This window comes from Mauremys mutica, chromosome 9 (assembly GCF_020497125.1).
Source record: "Mauremys mutica isolate MM-2020 ecotype Southern chromosome 9, ASM2049712v1, whole genome shotgun sequence".
Classification (NCBI taxonomy): Eukaryota; Metazoa; Chordata; order Testudines; family Geoemydidae; genus Mauremys; species Mauremys mutica.
Window position 1 is genome coordinate 72876834 of NC_059080.1, and position 20379 is coordinate 72897212.

Here is a 20379-nt window from a genome sequence, read left to right on the forward strand (position 1 = left end):
TGTATTTTGCACGCATGCCTGTCTTACCCACAGGTAGAGGAACTTCATTAAAATATTCTCAAATTGGGTCTCTCTTATGGCCTGTCGCCATTATAGGTTTTCCCTTCTAGTGAGAGAATGGTATGGTAGATTTCAAATCAGTGAAGGCTACACTCAGAAAGACCTCAAGACTTCTGGAATATGCTGCTTGAACAGTTTCACTTTTGCTTCTACTGCCTGCGTCTCCCTCCCTTCTCACATTTATCTCCAGACTTCTCCTTGTCCAGATTGTAGCCTGAGTTGGGATGTACTAATAATATTAATTTGGATAATATAGGAATTAAATTTATTAATTTTAATTTAATTTTAATCATATTAGTAATTATTAATATTAATAGTATGGGTTTTAGGCTCGCCAATCTGTTTGATCAGAAGATAAAGTTCTTGTCCCGAATCAGGCTCCACAGAATTTACAAAGGACCCTCGGGGGTATGACAGGAAGCTCACACTGAGACAGATACGGCCTTAAAGACTTTTTGTCAAAATCAATAATAGTAAGTAAATGGTAAAATACTCAGTTACAATTGCATTACTGCAATTCAAAAGATACATATGGTAATATAGTATTATATGCTACAAAGCTTTGGTTAAAATACTCACACTATTCCTTGATAACCTGGTGGTGAGAGAGACAGGACCAGCCTTGCAGTTCAGGTTTCTCAATTCTTGAGAGAGGGATGCAGTGATTAGAAAAATGTAATGCTAAAAGCTATCAATACTAACTTAGGGTTTACTTGACTAACTTTAAACTTAAAATCAAAACCTAATAAACTAAGAATAAAACTTAGGGAAACCAAGCTTAGCTTAGTTCCCTTGAAACTTAGTTTAAGAACAAGTATAGCCTACTAATAGTAGTAGTCATCATAGATAGAATAGAGAGAGAGTAGAAATAGAATGTAAATGGGAATGGTAGAGTGGAGTGCTCTGGCGAGGTGGGTCACGTGCTGGAAATCCATCCTTCTATGCCCAAATTTCATTCCTCACCCACAAAATGTTAGGGTACGCTTACCCCATAGGCTAATACGTGTGTGCGTATTGATGACATGTACATACGCACATAAGTTCCCTTGCGGTGTACCTGTTAAGTCTGTAGGTACAACATTGAAAACCCCCCTATGCTGTTCTCCATTGTCGATTGGTCTAGATAAAAGGTCATAGACATAGGCGTGGGTACTTCTCTATTTAGGTAACAAGGTATAGGTCAACTTTACTTTTTGGGGTAAAAGGTCTTAATATAGATATGCTAACTTTGCCTTAGCTTAACATACAGGATATGGCCTGTAGGTCTCTTGCATTACAGCCAAACTTACTTTAATATAAATCTATAAACCTATTACAATAAACCAAATACTTAAACTATAAGAAAAGATGTATAATATGCAAGCAAGCAGGTTAATCCTATAGGCTACATGATCTATTCCGCCCCCAGCAATATTCTATTCATTGAACTTTTTGAAACTTTTCACTTTTAGAGGGAGGTAAGGGATTGACTCTGGGTACACAAATTTGCAGGGGGCAATAGGGTTGAGATCTGTTTTTTCTCATCTGTATATATTATTTATTTATTTAAAAACATTTTTGCTGTTAACAAGCATGTTATCTCTGGAGAAACAAATCCACAGTTTGAGAACTGCAAAACTAAGCATCTCTGATGGTATGTTCTGGACTGAGAACTGAGTCCCATTGGATAGGTAGAAAGATTAACCTAAATAATCTGTACAGGAGTCCTTGGAACCCCATAATATTGGGTCCCTAATCCATGAACTATTGGAACTCATTTACAAAACTTTACTTAAACATTACATGAATGTATTGTCTCATACATTGTCTTTATAATTCCTATTCCATGATGAGATATCTTTGAGCTATAATATATCTTAGTTTAAACTATCTTTAGATACGTTTTTTGTCAAAAAGCAGTTTATCAATTTTTTTTTTAAATCATTGATTTTTATCCTCCCTGTTTTGCTGTTAAAGCATACAGCTGAAATAGCAGAGGAAAGAGAAGATGACTGGGAAAACAAAACTTATGGAAATATTTTGGAATATTTCCTGTTTGCAGAAGAAAACCCCCTTCAGATATTGATTGTTCAAGATATAAATTAGATATGATATAGAGGATAATGAGGTGAAGATTTTGCATGTTTTAAAATACCAAACTCAATTAAAAAGGAAAGCTGTCATTACCTAGTCCTATGTTGCTTACTGGATCAGACCAGTGGTCCATCTAGTATCTTGATGCTAACAGTGGCTAGTATTGGACACTTCAGAGGAAGTGCAAAAAAGACAGTGTATAAGCAGTTATAGGATAACCTTCTTCCTGGGACAATTTCATCGTAACCCCAAATAGAGGTTGTCTTAAACCCTAAAAGATGAGGGTTCTTCCAAAACTTTTAATATTTAGTATTTCGGTTCTTAATTTATTAGCCACTTATATAGTATTCAAAAAGATTACCTGCTACCATAAGAGATGCATTGAGGCTTGGAGTTCCACAGGCTAGTTGTATGGAAGAGTGTTTCCTTTTATTAGTTTTGCATTTGCCATCTTTCAATTTAATTGAATGTCCATTTGATCTTGTATTATGAAACAGAATGATTTGAAGTTCCTGATTTCCCTTCTCTTACCATTGATTATTATTTGTATAGTCATGTCCCTTTTAATTGTCTCCTTTCTAAGATAAATGAGTTTAAAAATTGAAATATCTCTTCATGAGATTTTTTTTTTCATGCCTATAATCATTCTTGGCTCCCACCTCTGAATCCCTTCTTTCTACTGTGTCCTGTTTGAGAGTAGGTGACCAGAAATAGTTTTCCAGATGAGGGCACACCATTCATTTTATACAGTGGCATAATATTTTTATATTCTCCAGCCATTATGCATCAACTTTTTTTTAACCCTGTTGCACATTGAGCAGAGACCTTCATTGTGTTGTCTGCAGTGAAGATCGGGGCTTTTTTATGAGCTCAGGCTGAATTTAGAACTCAGTAAAATATAAATAGTTCAAATTATATCCTCCAGTCTGAATTACGTTGCATTTATCAATGTTATGTTATGTTCAATGGTTCCTTAAATAATTTGTATTAAACACAAAGTTCCCTTTTGCCTTTCATTTATATAATATTGTACGTATAACCAGACAAATCTTCATTAAAGTGAAGTTAAGGTTGTAGGCACATACCAATAGGTTGCATGCATATTACCATTTTAAAACTTTTTTTTAAAACCCTCTCAAACATGAAAAACTCAAGTATTGAAAAATCAAGGTTGCACTTCTTAAACAAGGTGCCTGAACTACTTTCTCTGTCCCTGTTCAGATGCCAGCCTACCATTTTCTCTATTTGAATATAGAGTATTAGAAACATTAACTGTAGAACATTAGTTGTAGAATTTTTCATGTATACAGATCTCCAGTAGCAAGCCTTGTCTCTTTACTGACTTCTGCTCTTTTTCAAGTACTCTAACAGCATAATCTGCACCTGTGAGATTTATATATGGGGCATAATAGCTAATGTCACTTGGAGAATTGGCTGCCACAGAGTTGAGGAGCTGAGTACATCTATGAAGAACTGAGTCCCCTCAGGACTTTGAAAGATCAAGCTTTTAATGAAAGCAGGAATGATTTATTCTTTCCATATACTGTTTGTCTAATCATGAATTGGTAAAGCTGTGTGTGTACTGTGTGACTAAAGAAGACCATAAAATGGCACTCTGACAATGATTATAATGCACTGTAATTTTGGTGGCCACTATTATTGTTGGATAAATTAGCATGTGTTCCAGGCTTTTCTGAGAACACTGCTCTGAGAGATAGAGTTAAGGTAGTTTGGGGACTTAGAAAGTTCAACCTTAACTTTGTTTTTCTTTGGTTTCTAATGTTTTTAAAAGGTAATATGCACTCAGACTACTGATATTTGCCTGCAAATAGAACTTGACCTTAACATTTTTATCCTTACTTTCTTTTAAAATGGTCCTAAAGTCTGCTGAAGACTTCAGTTCCTGCACACCCTAGGGTGTGGTCAATCCAGCAGACCTTAGAAGGTTTGGGGGTAAATGGCCACAAAGACTCCTGCTAACTACAGTGCCTATCCACCATCTTGTGGAGGTGAGTTCTGTTGCTGCAGACCTCCTATGTGGCTCTCAAAGGCTTTGAGTTAGCAAAATGGGGGGAACTGGGGAGAAGAAACTCCCTACCTCTCTTTATGCTCCAAACCCTTTGGCAGGAGTTGTGAAGACTGAAGAACCCCTTCCTCACTATATTACTCCCTCCAGATGCTTCCTGGGCCGCCTGCTGGAGTTGATGTTTTTCTCCTGTAGTTTCTCTGTAATGAAACTGACTCCTGGCCTCCTGTGAACTGTCGGAAGTTCATCAGAGACCCCAGCCCTCATTAGTTTTAGATCATTCCCCCTTCAGCACCCAGTTGGCTCCTGAACCCCTGATGGTCCGAAATAGGTTTGTCTGCTATGAACTGCTAGCTGACAAAAATGGGGTGAATGAACCTAACTTCCATAGCCCACCCTATGAATAAGCTTATGCCTATGAGAGGGCAGACAAGAACTTAAGGCTCACTATGGGTTCTTTTCTTCTGCAGATCTTGAGCAGTCCACAGAAAAGTGGAGGGAATGTTCCCTCACCTGCACAGATCTCCTAAGATCTGCATGAATAGGGCTTCCTTCTGAAAAGCCTTAGGTGTGCAGGAAGCAAGGGCCTGGCCCATCAAGAAATTTGGGGCCCTGATATGTTCTCTGGGGTCCCACCCTCTCCCATTTCACTTTATTTACGCAGCCATTTGGGAGGGAAGGTGGGGGCTGAACTTCTGGTCCTGGTACAATTGTGCTTTCCCCACCCCAACCCCCGTCAGCCCTGGCAATGAGCAAGAATGGGTGTTTAGGGAGGACATGGTGGTATTTTCCTCCCTTCCTTCAAGATCTGCCAGATCTTTAGAATGGAACCAATCTTACCTTAACAAGCCATTCCCACTAATCAGGTTGCATGTTGAGCTCAATTTCTGCCATGGAAAGGGCATTAAAGCCTCTTGTTTATTTATTCATTTTAATGGAAGTTTATATCTCCAGCATCTTTTGACACCTTCTGACAAGATCATCGGAGAATTATTGCTTGATGGCAAAATTAAATCAAATATTAAGTCTTTTCATCTTGGGTGCTAGATCTCAGTTGAGGATATTATTTTGTCTCTCCCGTTTTGTGTGTGGTGGAGGTTGTGTTTTCGTTCTTTTTTTTTTCTTTAAGTAGTTAAAATTTAATTTGGAACTATATTTGGCAGCTCTGATTTGATCATAGTTTAGGAATTTTCAAATTTTGCAATAAAATTCTTCATTTCTGGATCTTATTTTGAGGCAAACACATTCTTTGTGTAGATTTGAAAAAGGAAAGGGCAAAGTTCTGACTTAAAGTTGTCCACTGAGTTTCTATTTTAATTAGGGAGTGGCTAGTACTCTACAAAAACTGAACTAGACAATAAATGGTTACATTTTAGGCATATAGGGAGTTGTGCATCTCATTCGCTGTACTGGCCTGAAAATTTACCCTTGATTGCTTTGTTACCGACCTTAATGTTGAGCCTATGAAATTATTTTTGCAATTTTTTTCCGTGTAATGGTATGGAGGGGCAAATTTATACCCTTGTACCAAACCTCTCATTGATTTAAGGAAGGTAGATTCTTAAATAGAATACAAATATTTTGTTAAGTTCCAAGTAATAACTCAGTTTCCCCAGGAAGATGGCCTGGTATTATATACTGTAACAGCTCTAGAGAGAGAGCCATTATAGCTTCTAGATACTATTTTCAAAGAGTATATGTTTGTTTTTTTTTGACTGCCTGAAGATTTGATACTTGCCTTGGATGTTGCAGGGAATCAAATATGCTTAGAGATCAAATAACTTATGATTAGGGCTGTTGATTAATCGCAGTTAACTCACGCGATTAACTCAAAAAAAATTAATCACAATTATTGTGATTAATCGCACTGTTAAACAATAGAATAGCAATTGACATTTATTAAATACTTTGGGATTTTTTTTTACCTTTTCAAATATATCTATTTCAATTACAACACAGTATACAAACTGTACAGTGTTCACTTTATATTATTTTTTTATTACAAATATTTGCACTATAAAAACAATAACAAAAGAAATAGTATTTTTCAATTCATCTCATACCAGTATTGTAGTGCAATCTCTTTATTATGAAAGTGCAGCTTACAAATGTAGATTTTTTTGATACATAACTGCACTCAAAAACAAAACTATGTAAAACTTTAGAGCCTGCAAGTCCACATAGTCCTACTTCTTGTTCAGCCACTTCTTGTTCGCTAAGAGAAACAAGTTTGTTTAGAAGATAATGGTGCCCACTTCTTAGTTACAATGTCACCGGAAAGTGAGAACAGGCATTTGTATGGCACTTTTGTAGCTGACATCACTAGGTATTTACGTGCCAGATGCGCTAAAGATTCAGATGCCGCTTCGTGCTTTGGCCATCATTCTGGAGGACATTCTTCCATGCTGATGACGCTCGTTAAAAAAAAATGCATTAATTAAATTTGTGACTGAACTCTCTGGGGGGGAGAATCTCATGTCTCCTGCTCTGTTTTACCCACATTCTGCCATATATTTCATATTATAGCAGTCTTGAATGATGACCCAGCACATATTATTCATTTTAAGAACACTGTCAATGCAAATTTGACAAAATGCAAAGAAGATAGCTATAGCATTCCACCCAAGTGCCTTCAAAAATCTGAGAGGGATGAAGTGTGGAACATGCTTTCAGAAGTCTTAAAAGAGCAACACTCCAATGCGGAAACTACAGAACCCAAACCACCAAAAAAGAAAACTAACCTTCTGCTGGTGGCATCTGACTCCAATGATGAAAATGAACATGCATCAGTCCGCACTACTTTGGATAGTTAACAAGCAGAACCCGTCATCAGCATGGAAGCATGTCCTCTGGAATGGTGGTTGAAGCATGAAGGGACATATGAATCTTTAGTGCATCTGGCATGTAAATATCTTGCGACACTGGCTACAACAGTGCCATGCAAACGCCTGTTCTCACTTTCAGGTGATGTAAAAAAGAAGCATGCAGCATTATCTTCTGCAAATGTAAACAAATATGTTTGAACAATTGGCTAAACAGTAGGACTAATAGGACTGATTGGACTTGCAGGCTCTAAAGTTTTACATTGTTTTATTTTTGAATGCAGGGGTTTTTTGTACATAATTCTACATTTCAACTTTCATGATAGAGATTGCAGTACAGTACTTGTATTAGGTGAATTGAAAAATACTATTTCTTTTGTGTTTTACAGTGCAAATATTTGTAATAAAAATAAATATAAAATGAGCACGGTACACTTGTATTCTGTGTTGTAATTGAAATCAATATATTTGAAAATATCGGAAACATCCAAAAATATTTAAATAAATGGTATTCCAATATTATTTAATCGTGCAATTATTCGTGATTAATTTTTTTAATCCCTTGACAGCCCTACTTATGTTAAATAGTTGGGTTTTTTTTTAATTGCCCCTTTGAGAGAAGGTGAGCTCTTGCATAAGTAATCCGGATAACTCTCTTTAAGGATTGAGGGTTGGATTTTCAAAGGTGCTGCGCATTGTCCTAACTTTCCCATTGATTGAAATGGGAATAGTTTTATAATCACAGTTTTACCTGGAACACAGAGCCAGCCAGTGTGTGACTTCTGGATTCTAGACATGGGCCCATATGATGGCACAAAATACAGATATGTATTTGAACATTCTAGAGTTTGGGGAAGGAGGTTGCAACTGTGAAGGTACAGTGCAGTTTACGGTCAAAATGGCATTCATCATGCAAAATGGGGTTTGTAGTGTCATGTATCAGACTGGCATTTAGCTAAGACTTGCCCTGGGAAATAGTTAACTAACTGCTGCTGGGGTGAGAGGGAGAACCTGTGCTTTGTGAACCCCACAGAAAAGGTGAATGAGTCAAGAAGTGCATTTTTAAAAGGCATATATAAAATGTTAGCCTCTGGAACTCATTCCTTCTCCAAAAACTTCTAATTTGTCTAAACTGTTTCCCTACTGTTTATAAAGATAATAAAAAAAAAACTGCACCATTTTCTGTCTTCACGTAGGGCTTGCAGTGGATCACTGATGTATTTGGTCTATGTAGTTGTACTTTCCATATGCTTTCTGATAAGTTTCTTTTTTTTATATATAATACATTTATTATTTAATATATAAAGTGGCCTACAGAGAGGGGAAAACTGATTTTGTTACTTACTTTTCCTTTTTATGATGTATAAAGAAGGCCTGAGAAGTGCCTCCACCCCATCCCACCCTTTTTTTTGGGGGGGGGGGTGGAAGGGAAAAAATCATTTTTAATATTTCAGCTTAGAAATATCAAGAATGTTATGTGTCTAGTCTTCCCGGGTTTACCAAAAAATGTGTGGTGGGCTTTTTCAGATCTTAATTGAAGAGTGGAGCGGGTAGATATTACACCCTTAACAAACAAACAAAAATTCTACAAGGTTTTTCTTTTCTAGTTATATAGGCTAACCAATCGTTTTAAACTATGCAAATAAAAATTGTATCCTCAGTAGATCAAGTTTTGTTTCTTCAGTGCTTGCTATCTCATCCTGCTAGTTTTGCTGCTGCCTATAGTTTTCAAAGGTAGACATAATCTGAACTTCTGATGTGGGGGAAAGAAGGGTGAAAAGAACAATCAATGTGGCTTTGTTTTTGGCTAGGGGACCTTTCAGGCCATCTGTATACATTATAAAGAAGTTTTTTTTTTTTTTTTTTAAGGGGCAAGTCCTCTTTTGTTCTCTGTGGGTCACCCTGAAATTAAAATTATAATAGCCTCCAGTTTTACTATGTAAGGCATGTTTTGCTTTATAAACCACTTTAAAAGTAGATGATTTCAAAAGTATGCACAGGAGATACAGAAGTATCTCCATTACGTAACAAATTTATAATGGAACTAAGAGTATGTAAAAATACCGAGTAAGTAAACTGAAGGTATGGAAGCTGTCCACTGGACTGTCTTACTCAGCACTAGTCTAAAAATTAAAATGTTCTTTTTAAAGAAAGAAGTCTTGGTATAATGTTGTTGAATATGGAAAGTACAAAGTAAAACTGTAATCAGTAAAATACTTTAGCTAATCACTTGCAGTTTTAATTTTTCTATTCTCAATCATTTGGGTTTTGATTATTATGAATTCTAATTATTATAGCTTGCACTTAAATTGTAACTTTATTTAGACTGTAATTTAGATTTTGGTGTTGAAAATTGATTTGAAAAATCTACCCTCAAAATATGGTTGTACAGTATAAGGATAATGCTGAAATTCCATACTAGATAGTCTATTTACAATTTGAAAAATGTCTTTCTGAGAGAAATGAGGGTGGGGATGAAAAGAGTTGTTTAATATCTGACTTATTTTTTGTTTTTCTTTAAAAGGACTTATGATTTCACCAAAGCCAGACACTGCATTGGAATTTTATTTTAACAAGTCTGACTCCAAGTCATATACAGAATATGTTTCTACCCTTAAACAATTTCTAAAGTGTAAGTAGAATGTTTTTTACATTACGAGTAGTTTAATTAAACTTAAAGTATTTGGACAGTTTGTAGCTATAAATACATTCAGTTGATTTCCTTTAGGGAAAATTCTGTAGAATTTAACATTTATTAACTATATCAATGGTCCCCAAACCCTGGGATGCACCCCCGTAGGGGTGTGTGGAGAAATGTTTGGGGGGGTAGGGAGGCAGGGCCCCCCAGCTCTGCTCTTGGGCCCCAACCACAGTTCCAATTGGGGCTTCCAGGCAGTGCAGACAGGTTCCATTACGGGTAAGGGGGGAGTGACAACAAGTTTGTGGGGACCACTGCTCTAAATTGTATACTGATTTGTTACATTGTTTGCTAGATTTGCTAATGTACTTTTAACTATGGCCATTCTGAACAGAAAGACTTCTACAGATCAGTAAAATGTATATATTCTGCTTTTCATTCCTTAAATACACCCCTACCCCGATATAACGCTGTCCTCGGGAGCCAAAAAATCTTACCACATTATAGGTGAAACCGCATTATATCGAACTTGCTTTGATCCACCGGAGTGCGCAGCCCCCCCCCCGAGTGCTGCTTTACCGCGTTATAGCTGAATTCGTGTTATATCGGGTTGCGTTCTATCAGGGTAGCAGCGTAAGTACAACAAAATCCAGAGTTAAATGTTTGGTCAAAGTCTACCATGATTTACAGCTGTGCAACTTTCGCTGAAGTCAATAGGTAGTATGCTTGGATAGCTGAGGAAGGAATTGGGTCTGCTTGCCACAAGCATAGTTAAGAGTGACATTAAATTGGTTAAAGAAATAAACTTGCATGCAGACAATTAAATAGTATTATTTACTTTTTATATATAATGTCATAATGGTGCATGGTATTTTACAGGTTTATAAAACATGACGAGATTACAATTGAAGTTAGTATGTGGGAAAAGATTATATCAGACAAAGGATAGATAAATGAATAGCAAAGTTATTTGTGTAATATGTTGGTTTCTGTTTTTATATGTTACATAGAAAAACTAAGCTAAAATAACGTTAAGGTTTCCAAGTCAAGCACTCAAAAGTTAGGAAGTGCCAGAATTAAAGTTGTTTGTACAATCTTAATTCGGCCCCTTTGTGCATAGGTACCACGATTGTCTTTAATTACATGATCACATGCTAATGTTTCCACAGGTCTCCTCATTCAGTGCACAGAATGAAAGGTGCTCAATTAATAAGGCTATTCAATATTGTGTGTTCTCCCTGTTTTTCAATGTGTAGCCCATGCCTTATTTACTGTACACTAGTCAAACCCTGTTCTGAAGACTGAATTATTAATTTGCCTCAGGGCTTCTCCAGGAGCTCACCACTATAGTATGATTGTTTCTCAAACATTAATGAATTTATTTTCACATGACTCCTGTGAGATGAGGGGATATTATTATTCCCACTGTACAGATGGGGAATGCAGTGCAGAGAGATTGAAATTAAAGGTATCTACTAGTTTTGGGTGTCCGATCTGAGAAACCTAGAACTTGATTTTTCAGAGTACGTAGCTTTATATGGCACTTCATGTATTCAAGCACAGCCTCCACTGATGTCAATTGGAGATGAGAGTGCTCAGGACTTCCACAAATCAGACCCCAACATCTCATTACCCAGAAAATAAGGAATACAATGAGTGACCACCTTTAAAAAGTTTGGTTTAAGCCACTTGTATAGCATCACATAGGAATTCCTGTGACAGAGACAAGGATAGGATCCAGTTCTCCAGGGCAGCATTTACCAGGACACCATCCTTTCCTTTCTCGCAGTCCTCTGCCAGATTCACTAACCACCTTCCAACTGCTGCAATAAATGAAGCAGGCATCCTACACTTAAGTCTCCTTTACTCTACAACCTTAATTCATCAGGATATTAGGAATCATTAAAAAGGGGATAGAGAATAAGACTGAGAATATATTATTGCCCTTATATAAATCCATGGTACGCCCACATCTCGAATACTGTGTACAGATGTGGTCTCCTCACCTCAAAAAAGATATTCTATCACTAGAAAAGGTTCAGAAAAGGGCAACTAAAATGATTAGGGGTTTGGAGAGGGTCCCATACGAGGAAAGATTAAAGAGGCTAGGACTCTTCAGCTTGGAAAAGAGAAGACTAAGGGGGGATATGATAGAGGTATATAAAATCATAAGTGATGTTGAGAAAGTGGATAAGGAAAAGTTATTTACTTATTCCCATAATACAAGAACTAGGGGTCACCAAATGAAATTAATAGGCAGCAGGTTTAAAACAAATAAAAAGAAGTTCTTCACGCAGCGCACAGTCAACTTCTGGAACTCCTTACCTGAGGATGTTGTGAAGGCTAGGACTATAACAATGTTTAAAAGGGAACTGGATAAATTCATGGTGACCAACTCCATAAATGGCTATTAGCCAGGATGGGTAAGAATGGTGTCCCTAGCCTCTGTTCATCAGAGGATGGAGATGGATGGCAGGAGAGAGATCACTTGATCATTGCCTTTTAGGTTCACTCCCTCTGGGGCACCTGGCATTGGCCACTGTCGGTAGACAGATACTGGGCTAGATGGACCTTTGGTCTGACCTGGTACGGCCGTTCTTATGTTCTTATCCCCAAAGCAGATCCGACCTGTGCATTGAATCGGGCAGGGGTCCCTGCTAACCTGTCTTTGTCCCAAGTCTTTCTCCCAAATCCCTGGCTCCTTGTCCCAGTCCCATTCTTCTTACCCAGCTAATTCCACTCTCCTCATTCCTGTCTCCTCATTTGATCTGTCACTCTCCCCAACTCAGACCTCCAGTTGCCCCACACACACACATATTTCCCTGTTCTCACTGGTTCCCAGTTCTGTTATCCCTTCATGGATGCCTCATCCAATCTCATCCATTCTCTTTGCTCAGTCAGTGCCAGTTTTCCTCCCTGCATCCCAGATCCTTGTCCAATCTGTCTTCACATGCTCCTCCCTACCCTGTTGGTTCTCAGTCCCAGTCTTCCCCTCAGATTCTCACCAGGCTTTGCCACTCCACCTCTCATTTGATTTAGATTATGCTAGTGTACTCATTCAAGGTCAGTGCCTTTGGGAGTTTGTTCTGAAGGAACCAGTTTTTCCAAGATCATACACATATCCAGCTATTTTGTTACCCCCATCAAAGACTACAAAGTATTTTGTGGTAAGAGATTTTCAGAGGCAAAGGTCTTTCTGGGCTTCTACCTCTTGGATGGTGGAATCTATCCTTGCAGTGAATGTCTTGTACAATGCACCTTTTCTTTGTCGTCTTTTTTTTTTTTTTTTTTTGCTGAAGGCATCTCACTTCACTGATAGTGGCGAAATCCCCCAGAGGTAGTATAGTGACAATATGGGAATCGATTTCAAAGTCCCAGTGATTATCCTACAGGATTAATGGAGTTCAATATCAGTGTCATGTGCCTGGCTTGAACATCATCTTACTGGGGCACTGTACTCTGCAGTTGAGTAACACAGGGCCAGCCTGGCTGGTCAGTGTTTTGGGGTCAGTTTCTGGAGTACACAATTCCTGGAGTTCACTTTTTTTTATCTGTTCTTTGAATGTCAGCATTTGATCTAATGTGACCCCTGGCCTACACTGGATGTTCATAGTATTCCAATATCATTGGATGGTACAATCCTTCAGAACTAAACAAAGTGAATTTTCAAGAGAGAATTGGTGGAAGAAATTGAAGTTGTATGGTACACGAGGCGATTGTGCTGGCCTGGGGCTGTGTAGGAAAGAGTTAAAAGATCTTTTGTAGGAGGAGGTCATATGGGAGTATCAAGGTTTACTGAGTTGTAATAACATAGTAGAAGTATGGGGAAAAAACGTTTAATCTCGTAGTTAACGTGTAGCATACTATACGCCTGTAGATAATTTATGATTCAAACAATTTAATTTCACTTTCATGTTCTGTTTAACTCTATATAATGAGACTCCTCTGGCTAGTAGAGGTATATATCTTTGATTTTGTTTAGTGACTATTTATTCTTATTAGCACTGTCACCTGCTTCCATGAAGCAGCCGATCTTGTAAAGTTAGGGAAATTTAAACTTTTTCACCATTTTGCTTAAGAAATGTTTAACCTTTTAAAGATATTTTTAGAAGTGTATTGAAAAAACTTGACATACTCCTGCATTTTGCTGTAACATCTGCCCCCAGCAAACCAGAATATTTTACTACCAATGCACTGCTTACCTGTTGCCTACTTTGGTGGGGTTTTAGGTGAACTTGAGACAAGTGACGGATCAGCAACCCTATTGTCTTAAGTTCTCTATTTACCCATTTACACTGCTGCCACCTGTGCTACAGTTGTTAAGCTGCCCCTCTGTTATCCTCCCAGTCTGCCTGAATTCTGTCCTGGAGGGAGTATTTACAGGGTGAAAAAGTTGTGCATTCTTCTCATTGAATCCTTTGTTGTGCTGAGACTACCAACAAGAATGCCATTTGAGATGGTGACATTTGAATTTGTCATCCTAGTTGTGTACTTGAATACTCTCAATTTAAATAAAAAACGATTGTACAGCGTCTCAGCTTGAATATGCACGCTGCCATAGAACGGTTTGATTTAAAGAACTGTTTCTGTGATAATGGTGAAGAATGTATGTCTTCAAAGACTGATACTTGCTGCTAGTTGTACTAGGGTTTCTAAAACTCATAGCATCTAAATTTAAAAAAAAACAACAAAACCCCCTGTTTTTTCAGTTTACTTTGCACATTTGCTTTCTATGGTTTTAGCAATAAATGCAGCTGTGATCAAATTTGTGACAAAATTGGACAAATAGCTAACAGGAAGAGAACCAAATCCAATTTAGTGACCTATAGCTGGGGTTCTCAACATCTTAAAATGCAGTCCACATCTTGACGATTACTTAGGGACCAAGGATCCTTAATAGCCCCTCTTTGGAATCTAGTATATGAACTCTCTAACGGATCACACCACCTTATCCTTATGAGCCCTGTAGCCTTTTGGAGCAATGTGAGCTCAGCAATCAGGGTCCCAGAAGAGTAGGAGTTTCTCTAAGAAAGCAGAGTAAAGGCCCCTTCCTGCCAGATTTTTGTTACAAAATATGATTTCTTGCCCCTTCTGAGAAGGCTAGATATTCATGTGTACCTGTATCTTGACTACTGGCTAAGCAAAGGACCAATCATCTTAAAGGGTACACTCAGCACTCAAAAGTCAAGGCAGTCTGACAGCTGTTCTAGACTTTGGGCTTAAGTATTCACGCCAAGCCTCCAAAGTCCACTTCCACAATGATACAGGTGTTGGAGTTCATATGTACAACTCTGAACTCTAGATTTAATGATTGTACATCTTCCATAAGAACAACTTCGTAATAAGTTTTAAATTATTCTTAAGCTTGGGTCAAGACCTCCAAATGACTGCAAGACATTCTGCCTTAGACTGTTGGGCCTCGTGGCCTCTTGCACTGGGTAACTCTACCAGACATAACCTTGAATAAAAAGAGATAAGTGCTGGTTGAGACTGTAGCTCTCCAGATTTGTCATGTAGGGTCACAAATATAGGGTGAATGCTGTTATCCAGAAGGTTCTAAGCTTCTGTGGCAGGAGTGCTCATATCACCCAGAATTTGGACCCATGACAAGCTATTTTGTATATTGGCCTTGATTATTATTCATATGTCTGTAGCGCTTAGGAGCCCTAGTCATGGACCAGGACCCCATTGTACTAGGTGCTGTACAAACACCAGAACAAAAAGACAGTACCTGCTCAAAGGAGCCTACAGTTGAAGTATAAAATAAGACACAACAAATGGATACAAAGGGGGAGTACAAGGATACAAAAATATTGATCAGCATGATAGGCGGTGGTCTCTGCATACCTAAACATCAAGTTTTTTGTAGGTGTCATAACAAAGGAGATTTTTGAGAAGGGATTAGGAGGTATATAATGAGGTAGCTTTGGTTATGATTACAGGGAGTGCCTCCTCAAGTGTGTGGGGCAACATGGAAGAGAGCATGAAAGTACTTGTTTGAAAATTTAACAAGTGGGCAGTGGAGGCTGGCATCATGGGCCGATTGGAGGTGATCATCAACTGCTTGATAATGAATGAGATGATAGGGTGGGGATTGGCCAAGAAGGGGCCTCAAAGTAAATTCAAGCAGTTATAGTTGATGCAATGTAGAAGGGGGAGCCAGAGGAGGGATTCAAAGAGAGAGGTAACATGGTCAAAGCAATTGCCTAGAAAGATGCTCTTTGCAGCAGCATTCTAAATGGATATGAGCAGGACAAGACTGCATTTGTCAATGCCCTGGGAAAGGTATTGCGGTAATTGATATATGAGATGTTGGAGACTTGGACCAGAGTTTTAACTTTTTGGATGGATAAGAAAGGTCATATGATATCTTAGATTATATGCAGAAAGAGTTGGCAAGAGATGAAGACCTAGAGGAAGATGTGAGTTAAAGATGACACCTGAGTGTGAAGGCAGGGTGATGTCCACAGTGATTGAGAAAGGACCTAGTAGAGGAGGGCTTTGGGGGAAGGTGTCTCGTTTCCAACAGATTAGGTTACCTTGATTGTAGTTATAAGTGAATTTCTGCGTTCCTTGACATATCTGGTCTTTGCCAGGAGCTGTGTGCTGCCCTCGTTAAGGGTAGTAGAACTGAAGTTTTTGATAGCTGTAATGTAAACCACTGGGAAGAATTTTATATCTTCTGATTACTCTTGTCCTGTAGTAAAATTAATGCGGATTTTGTAGGTCCGTTTCCCCAGACTGGATCATCCTTCCATTGTATGTTACATCTGCTCAGTTTACACCTGTCTCCTCATTTCTAGAGAAATGAAAAGGCTTGGCAGTTTCTAGAGCCATATCCATGCAAAAAGAGAACTGGGGGAGCTAATTTGGCATCTCAGTAATTTAATTAATATAAAACTGCTAGCACCACCTGTTGGTGACAAAAATACCTGTAAATAGTTTTTGCTGTCTTGCATAATAGGAAAAGGTATAGTGGAAAAATAACTAATTTTATTTTCAATCTGAAAACTTTACAGATTTATGTAGAGATAAGGGACCTTGAGAAGTAGTTTGTTACTGTAGGGTTGTGTGCTTATTGGTTGCATGACTGTTACACCAATAGATTTAGAAATATTTTTTTTTTATAGCTTATGATGATTCAAAACAATCCAAAAACATAGCATGTACCGCAGGAAAACTGTTTGAGCAGAATGAAGATCGTGCTGTTAAGCAGGCATGTCAGTTTAATCGCACTAAGCTTGGATCATGTTCTGGAGTGGAAGATGACACTTTTGGCTATGCTAAAGGAACTCCATGTGTGCTTGTGAAAATGAATAGAGTAAGTGCATAGAATTTTCTTTCTGATTTTCTTAAGTTTAAAACTTAGTTTCCCAACTAAAACTTTATAAAAATTTATTCCAGAGAATGACTCAATTATTTGTCTTGGCGTTTCCTTCAATTTCTCTCTCTATGAAACAATGCAACTTACTGAAATAACTAACCATTTTTATTTAGGGTTGGGGAGGAGGCAAGTTGTTTAAATCTCTAATACTTAAGAATATTGGCTTTGTTTCCATGGATCAAAACACCTGGAAGCCCAGTTTTAAATACAAGGGTGCTACTCTTGACTTGTAAAAGAAAAAGCTCAGTATAAAGTAAAGTTTGTTTACATTTCCAGAATTCAAGTATAAACCAGAATGTAATGTGCTTGCTTTAACTTTTGAAAACTATTGTGTTGAAAATGATATTGCAGGGTGGTGGTGGTAAAATATTTCACTCTTCGTTAGCTGACTGCAAGTTACATGATATGTTGCCTGGACATACCACCTAGATTCAGCCAGTAATGTTACATGCTTAATTTGGAATAGTGAACTGCTACTGGCTGTGACTAGTGAAACCATTTTGAGGAGTAGTTAATCAACACATTAGATCTTAGTATGGTTCTAGTCCATGGGACTCTGTCAAAATGGTATCTTCTTACTCACCAGGTTTGGTCTCTATGTGTATTTAGTCATATTTGCTTACTGTAGTGAGAAAATACGTTTGTGGGGTTTTTGCTGTTTTCATTCCTCTTTATGCTCTTCAGAAGCAATGTACCTAAAGAGTGAACAACGGATTCTATTCTAGTCTTGTGCATCAACAAGGTTTTTTTTTTTAAAATAAGGTCTAATTAATAACACATGTGCAAGCCTCCTGAAGGAAATGAAACTACACAGCTATAACTGAAGGTCTGAGCTAACCTCAGAGAACCTTTTGTTGGTAACAATGTCTGAGTTGGAAAGAACCCAGTTTTTATGCCCTTTTACTAGGGCTGTAGACCTGGAATCTGGAGATTTAGTTGCTTGTCAACTGAACACATTTAATAGAGAAATCCTACCACGATGCCCAGGGAAACCTGTAATACCATTTTAATGTCATAGTCAAAGTGTAAATGCACATTAAATGTCTCCCATACATTAATATGTTTTTTTAAAAATCAGCTTTGTACAACTCCTACAGAAAAATAGCTGTTTATGGAGATTTTACCCTTTCTTTAGATAATTGGATTAAAGCCTGAAGGAGAACCACATATACAATGTTCACCTAGGGTGAGTAGTGAATCAAGATAAGTATTTATGACCATTTTCCTTTATGTTTAAACAGAGAGTAAAGCAAGCATAAATGCTAGAGGCAAAGATTTTTAACTTCATTTTTTCTTTGAAACTTCCATTATTTTTAAATCCACATTTTGATTTCTTTTGATAGCTATATCTGTTTTGTGTTCATGCAGGTTAGTGCTTCAGTACGTTTAATAACTTTTTCATAAAGGTACCTTTTTTTTCTTCTGTGTCAGTTTAAAAATTGTTCTTTTGTTCTTGTATGTTTCATATCATTAAGACTTATCTGAAAATCAGGTAGGTCTGATAAAGCTGAAGACAAAAAGTATACATGTGCTTTCTTGTTCATATTGAAATATATTTTATTTTTGTTTTTTACTTCAGTACAAGTTGTATTTTGTTTTCCCATTTCATAACCAATATTTTTGTTTTTCTTTTCATGCTGCAAATGCATCTTAGACAATTTATATAATGATGGGTAAGAAACAAGTGGGAGTTCTAAAATTGTTAATGTTCATAAAGTAAGATTTGTTCATACTTGATTTGAAGACAACTTATATCAACAGATCTATTCATGTTTATTGTATGGCTTAGCGTGTGTGAAGAGTTTCTTTCAGTCCAGATTATTTTATTGATCTGACTTCAGCATATGTTTTCCCAAGTCTGCATTTTAAAAAAACACAAAGTATTTGGTTTAAAAAAGAATCTTCTAAAGATGGCCATGTGATTCAGTGGCAAGTGCAAGGGATTGAACGTAGGAATATTCTGGCTTTGAGTCTAGGTTGAGTTAATTACTCTGAGTGAAATGCTTTTATCCCTTACTTCCTCCTATTCTGTCCACTCTCTCTCCCCCACTCTTTGACTGTCAAAAGCCCCAAATCCATTTCCCCCCCTGTAGTGGTGTTGTCATGCATGAGAACTCTGCAGACCCCATCATGATGTACGTTTCTGGTGTCCTACTCTTCAGTCATCGGGTTGTTGGCAGGGAGTGAAGGTATTGCTAATAGATGTATAAATTGTGCAGACTTACTCTCTATCTGTAGTAGCAAATGCAAAGTGACTGATGGTGCCCTACGTTCTTCCTCAAGTTTGAAGGTGTGCTGTAGAAGTTTGTTTTCCTCTCCAACCCCATGTAGTTTCCCCTGCTCAAAGTGTTTTTACTTGAGTTTTTAATAAAAGAATAGGCATTTCAGCTTGAGACTTCGCTTTACCTCTTTGTGCTTCTGTCAGCCCAGCAGCCAATTTGAAACTTGACTGTAGAGCCAGGATTGCACTAGAAAGCAGAGGTTGCATCTGGGTTGAGCTTTCCTTTGCCAAAGACAGATGTCTAAAACTAATGTGGTTACTATGTGTTAGATGTTTAACTTCATGCAAGATTATGGGTATATTCACATAATGTACACTGACTTTTTGGTAACTGCTGTAAACTTCAAAATATTTGAGTGATAAAAGTAAGCTGTCTCTTGAATGTTGGTTGTGTGATTGAGCACAAATCCTATTATGCTGTTTACAGACAAAATTTTCTATCTAGCTTTGGATCTGCTCTTTATCAGTCATCTGCCTGCTTTTTCCTCACATACCCTTTAAGTACATGAGAAATGTGTGACTAGTCTTAGATGGAGTTCCATGGGTGTAAATATGAGCAGGATTGAGACCACTGTCTTTGCCTCCTTGTAATACAGTGTGAATCCTTGTAAGTACAACCTATTCACATTCTTAAAGGACATCATCTATGCAAAATCTGTAGTCAAATTGAATTTAAGTTTCAAGTACTACATGTGTGGCAAAAATTGTCAGGAGGACAGATGTAGTACTTGAAACAACTTAACTTTTTTTTCATAATGGCTACAGATTTTAAATAGATGTCCTTTTAAGAATTTTACTATTAAGTATTTCTCTCCCCTCTGTTGCTTTGTGAAAGTCACGCAAACACTAGAAACCCCTCTATGTGGGGGTGACAGTAAAATGCTTATTTATGAAGTGCTGTAAAATGAATATAGTAAACTGAAAGACAAGAAAAAGTGTCTTTCAGTGTCATTTATAAGAAATAGTGTGACAGTTTTTCTGGTAGAATTGTGACTTTCAATTTGTTCCTTAATACACCCTGTTCTGGTTGCTTTTGTCTCTTTATTTAGTTCTTTACCCTTTTGCCAGAGGCTTTGTTAGTCAGAATAGCTTTTT

General features: G+C 37.5%; 1 protein-coding gene across 2 annotated transcripts in view; it reads left to right on the top strand.

Annotated features, from left to right (window-relative positions):
• The window catches only part of ATP1B3 (ATPase Na+/K+ transporting subunit beta 3), a 57347-nt gene that overhangs the window by 22365 nt on the left and 14603 nt on the right, over positions 1-20379 (top strand). For both annotated transcript variants that reach the window (XM_045030492.1, XM_045030494.1), the window contains exons 3-5: positions 9506-9613; positions 16750-16940; positions 18139-18189. In XM_045030492.1, the coding sequence (XP_044886427.1) occupies positions 9506-9613; positions 16750-16940; positions 18139-18189 (350 nt within the window). The remainder of the gene's footprint in view (positions 1-9505; positions 9614-16749; positions 16941-18138; positions 18190-20379) is intronic.